Source organism: Rhinoraja longicauda, chromosome 38, assembly GCF_053455715.1.
Source record: "Rhinoraja longicauda isolate Sanriku21f chromosome 38, sRhiLon1.1, whole genome shotgun sequence".
Taxonomy (NCBI): Eukaryota; Metazoa; Chordata; class Chondrichthyes; order Rajiformes; family Arhynchobatidae; genus Rhinoraja; species Rhinoraja longicauda.
The window spans coordinates 10993146-10998336 of record NC_135990.1 but is presented as its reverse complement, the minus strand read 5'-3'; the positions used below and the strand labels follow the sequence as shown (position 1 = coordinate 10998336).

The window sequence follows — 5191 nt, the reverse complement described above, 5'->3', positions numbered from 1 at the left end:
AATGCGCCTCCCATACGATGCAATAATTTAATTAGCTAGTCAGTATAAATTTAGACAACCCAGTGAAACAAAATTAGAAACAGTTTTAAAACAGAATAAAGTGCAAGTAGATCTGTGCCGGTTCACTGTGCGATGTGACCATCCGGCTCAGCAGGACCGGTTCATAGCAGCTATGGCCCTGGGGATGAAGCTGTTCCTGAGTCTGGAGGTACGGGCGTAGAAGGCCTTGTATCGTCTGCCCGACGGTAGAAGTTCGAACAGAATGTTGCAGGGGTGTGAAGAGTCTTTGTGGATGCTGGTGGCTTTTCTGAGGCATCGTGTGTTGTAGATGCCCCCCAAGGCTGGTAGCTGTGTTCCGATGGTCCTCTGAGCTCTATGGACTACCCTCTGAAGAGCTTTCCTCTCTGCCTCCGTGCAGCTGAGATACCACACAGGGATGCCATGTGTTAGGATGCTCTCTATGGTGCAGCCGGTAGAAGGTCGTCAGCAGTTGTTGGGGTAGTCAGACTTTTTCAGTGTTCTCAGGTAGAACAGTCGTTGCTGTGCCTTCTTGACCAGCACAGCAGTGTTAGGTCCTCCGAAATGTGAGTGCCCAGAAACTTGAAGCTGGACACTCTCTCCACATTGTCCCCGTTGATAACGATCGGGGCGTATTCCCCGTTGTGTGACCTACGGAAGTTGATGATCAGCTCCTTGGTCTTGGAGGTGTTTAGGGACAGGTTGTTATCTGAGCACCAGTCCGCCAGGTTCTACACCTCCGCTCTGTAGTTTGTTTCATCACCGTTGGTTTGTTTCACTATTTGTTTCACCACAAAACAAAGCATTTCACTGTACCTAGGTACCCCAGGTACATGTGACAATAAAGTGTCATTCATTTATTCATTCATTCAATCATTCATTCATTTACGTCCAAGTCGTTCATATAGATCAAAAACAGAGGTCCCAACACAGAAGATGAACACAAAAATCTGGAGTAACTCAGTGGTGCAGGCAGCATCTCTGGAGAGAAGGAATGGGTGATGTTTCGGGTTGAGATCCTTCTTCACCATTTTGGCTTCTTCAGTTACTCCAGCACTTTGTGCCTATCTTCAGTTTAAACCAGCATCTGCAGTTCCTTCCTACACATTTGGCCCTAGCACAGATCTCTGCGGGACTCCACTGGTCACAGATGTTTACATTAGTGGGAGAGTCTGGAACCAGAGGTCATCGCCTCAGAATTAAAGGACGTTCTTTTAGGAAGGAGATGAGGAGAAATTTCTTCGGTGGTGAATCTGTGGAACTCTTTGCCACAGAAGGCTGTGGAGGCCAAGTCAGTTGATATTTTTAAGGCAGAGATAGATAGATTGTTGATTAGTATGGGTGTCAGGGGTTATGGGGAGAAGGCAGGAGAATGGGGTTAGGAGGGAGAGATAGATCAGCCATGATTGAATGGCGGAGTAGACTTGATGGGCCGAATGGCCTAATTCTACTCCTATTCCTTATGACCTCCAGTCAGAATAGCAGGCTTTAGACAATAGACAATAGGTGCAGGAGTAGGCCATTCAGCCCTTCGAGGCATCTCCGCCATTCAATGCGATCATGGCTGATCACTCTCAATCAGTACCCCGTTCCTGCCTTCTCCCCATACCCCCTCACTCCGCTATCCTTAAGAGCTCTATCCAGCTCTCTCTTGAAAGCATCCAACGAACTGGCCTCCACTGCCTTCACCATAACCTTCTGCCGACAATGAGAAGCAGCATTCAGGAAGGCTGGTGTACCTGGAATCTCTGGGAGGCCCTAATGAGACTGTAGTAGGAGTGTGCAGGAAAGAACTGCAGATGCTGGTTCAAATCGAAGGTGGGCACGAAAAGCTGGAGTAACTCAGCGGGACGGGCAGCATCTCTGGAGAGAAGGAATGGGTGACGTTTCGGGTCGAGACCCTTCTTCAGACTGAAGACTACAGATGGAAAATGGTAGGAGTGCAGAAATAACCCACCAACTTCCCAAGGCCCCCCCCCCAACTACTCCACCCTCACCTCTAAAGGTCTCTTCACCTTAAAACCCACAGAAACTGGAGGGGAAGGTAAGATCATCGACAGGGAGAAACTGCCTCAGAGGGAGAGATCTTTATCAATGTGGAGAAGTTGAAGTCACAGCGAAGGGGAAATCTGTTGCAATGAAGGGGAACTCTGTTGCAACTCTTCATTGAGAAATGGGGAAAGAAGATTGTACTTAATGTTCTTACGAATGAACAGTGTTGTTGAAATTCAATTTGCAAAATGTGCGTGGTCAATTTCCCAATACGGTAGTTGCCTCACAGCGCCAGGGACCCGGGTCCCATCCCGACTAAGGGTGCTGTCTGTACGGAGTTTGTACGTTCTCCCCGTGACCGCGTGGGTTTTCTCCGTGTGCTCTGGTTTCCGTACACTCTCCAAAGATGTGCAGGGTTTTCCTCTTCCCATCTCCCCCTCTTCTCTCCCCCTCTCTTCTCTCTCTCCCCCTCTCTTCTCTCTCTCCCCCTCTCTTCTCTCCCCCTCTTCTCTCCCTCTTTTCTCTCCCCCTCTTCTCTCCCCCTCTCTTCTCTCTCCCCCTCTTCTCTCCCTCTTTTCTCTCCCCCTCTCTTCTCTCCCCCTCTTCTCTCCCCCTCTCTTCTCTCCCCCTCTCTTCTCTCCCTCTTTTCTCTCCCCCTCTTTTCTCTCTCTCCCCCTCTCTTCTCTCTCCCCCTCTTTTCTCTCTCTCCCCCTCTCTTCTCTCTCCCCCTCTTCTCTCCCTCTTTTCTCTCCCCCTCCTCTTTTCTCTCCCCCTCTCTTCTCTCCCCCTCTCTCTCTCCCTCTCTTCTCTCCCCCTCCCTTCTCTCCCCCTCTTCTCTCCCCCTCTCTTCTCTCTCCCCCTCTTCTCTCCCCCTCTCTTCTCTCTCCTCTTTTCTCTCCCTCCTCTTTTCTCTCCCTCCTCTCTTCTCTCTCTCCCCCTCCCTTCTCTCCCTCCTCTTTTCTCTCTCCCCCCTCTTTTCTCTCCCCCTCTCTTCTCTCTCTCCCCCTCTCTTCTCTCTCTCCCCCCCTCCCTTCTCTCTCCCCTCCCTTCTCTCTCCCCTCCCTTCTCTCCCCCCTCTCTTCTCTCCCCCTCTCTTCCCTTCATCCTCTCTCTCTCCCCCTCTCTTCTCTCCCTCTCTCTTCCCTTCACCCTCTCTCCCCCCCCCCCTCCCCTCTCTTTCCCTCTCTCTCTCTTTCTCTCTCCCTCTCTCTCTCCACCCCGACACTAACCGGGCACCGGGGAGGAGAGCTCGGAGCCCCGGCACCGGGAGAGGGGAGGAGGAGGGAGATTGACCCCCTCTCTCCCCTCCCCCCTCTCTCCCCTCCCCCCTCTCTCCCCTCCCCCCTCTCTCCCCCTCCCCCCTCTCTCCCCTCCCCCCTCTCTCCCCTCCCCCCTCTCTCCCCTCCCCCCTCTCTCCCCTCCCCCCTCTCTCCCCTCCCCCCTCTCTCCCCTCCCCCCTCTCTCCCCTCCCCCCTCTCTCCCCTCCCCCCTCTCTCCCCTCCCCCCTCTCTCCCCTCCCCCCTCTCTCCCCTCCCCCCTCTCTCCCCTCCCCCCTCTCTCCCCTCCCCCCTCTCTCCCCTCCCCCCTCTCTCCCCTCTCCCCTCTCTCCCCTCTCCCCTCTCTCTCTCTCTCTCTCTCTCCCCTCCCCTCTCTAGACTCTCTCCTCCCACTCCCTCCCTCCCCTCCCTCCCTCCCTGTCCTCTCTCTCTCCCCCCCACTCTCTCCTCCCCTGCTGTCCTCTATCTCCTCCCCTCTCCCCCCCCTCCCTCTCTAGTCTCTCTCTCCCCCCCCCTCCCTCTCTAGTCTCCCCCCTGCCCTCTCCCTCTCTCCCCCTGTAGTGCTGCGCTCTCAGTCTCAGTGATGTCGGGGCCGGTGTCCGCTCTGTTGCTGCTGTTCGTTACCAGCGCCGCCGCCACCGTCCCGCGGCTAGTACACGACCTGACAGGTGAGTGGCCGCCACCCGGGACCGCGGGGTAGGGGGGGGTGAGGGAGCGCCGCGGGACCCCTGAGTGTGGGGAGTGAGGGAGCGCCGCGGGACCCCTGGGTGTGGGGAGTGAGGGAGCGCCGCGGGACCCCCCTGTACCTCTGGGTGTGGGGAGTGAGGGAGCGCCGTGGGACCCCTGGGTGTGGGGAGTGAGGGAGCGCCGCGGGACCCCCCTGTACCCCTGGGTGTGGGGAAGTGAGGGAGCGCCGCGGGACCCCCCTGTACCTCTGGGTGTGGGGAGTGAGGGAGCGCCGCGGGACCCCCCTGTACCCCTGGGTGTGGGGAGTGAGGGAGCGCCGCGGGACCCCCCCTGTACCCCTGGGTGTGGGGAGTAAGGGAGCGCCGCGGGACCCCCCTGTACCCCTGGGTGTGGGGAAGTGAGGGAGCGCCGCGGGACCCCCCCTGTACCCCTGGGTGTGGGGAGTGAGGGAGCGCCGCGGGACCCCCCTGTACCCCTGGGTGTGGGGAGTGAGGGAGCGCCGCGGGACCCCCCTGTACCTCTGGGTGTGGGGGAGTGAGGGAGCGCCGCGGGACCCCTGGGTGTGGGGAGTGAGGGAGCGCCGCGGGACCCCCCTGTACCCCTGGGTGTGGGGGGTGAGGGAGCGCCGCGGGACCCCCCTGTACCCCTGGGTGTGGGGGGTGAGGGAGCGCCACGGGCGGCTGGGGCTGGTGGTCTCAGGGGGAGGGGAGCAGCACCCTGGGGTGCCGGGGTGACACCCAGTCGCTGGGCTGGTGATCCACTTCCAGCCCCTACAGGGACCAGAGACACCGACCGCTGTTGTTGTACAAGAGATGTGTCCTTGAGCTGAGTGTCTGTCTGTCTGTCTGTGACACTCACTTGCTCCACATATCTCTCTGCATCTCTCTAACTATCCATTGAGTTATCTGATTCACACAGTGCTGGAGTAACTCAGCGGGTCAGGCAGCATCTCAGGAGAACATGGATAGGTGATGTTTTGGGTCGGGACACTTAGTCATAGAGTCATGGAGTGGACCTTCAGTTCACCTCGTCCACACTGGCCAACAATGTCCCAGCTACCCTAGTCCCACCCGCCCGCGCTTGGTCCATATCCCTCCAAACCTGTCCTATCCAAGTCAAGTCAAGTCAAGTCAATTTTATTTGTATAGCACATTTAAAAACAACCCACGTTGACCAAAGTGCTGTACATCTGATTAGGTACTAAGGAAAAAAATGAA

The 5191-nt window shown here is 56.9% G+C and overlaps 1 protein-coding gene across 1 annotated transcript in view; it reads left to right on the top strand.

Moving 5' to 3' along the window:
- Positions 1-3870: 3870 nt before the first annotated feature.
- The window catches only part of LOC144610874 (semaphorin-7A-like), a 25796-nt gene continuing 24475 nt past the window's right edge, over positions 3871-5191 (top strand). The window contains 1 exon segment of the mRNA XM_078429842.1: positions 3871-3955. Within this exon segment, the coding sequence (XP_078285968.1) occupies positions 3871-3955 (85 nt within the window).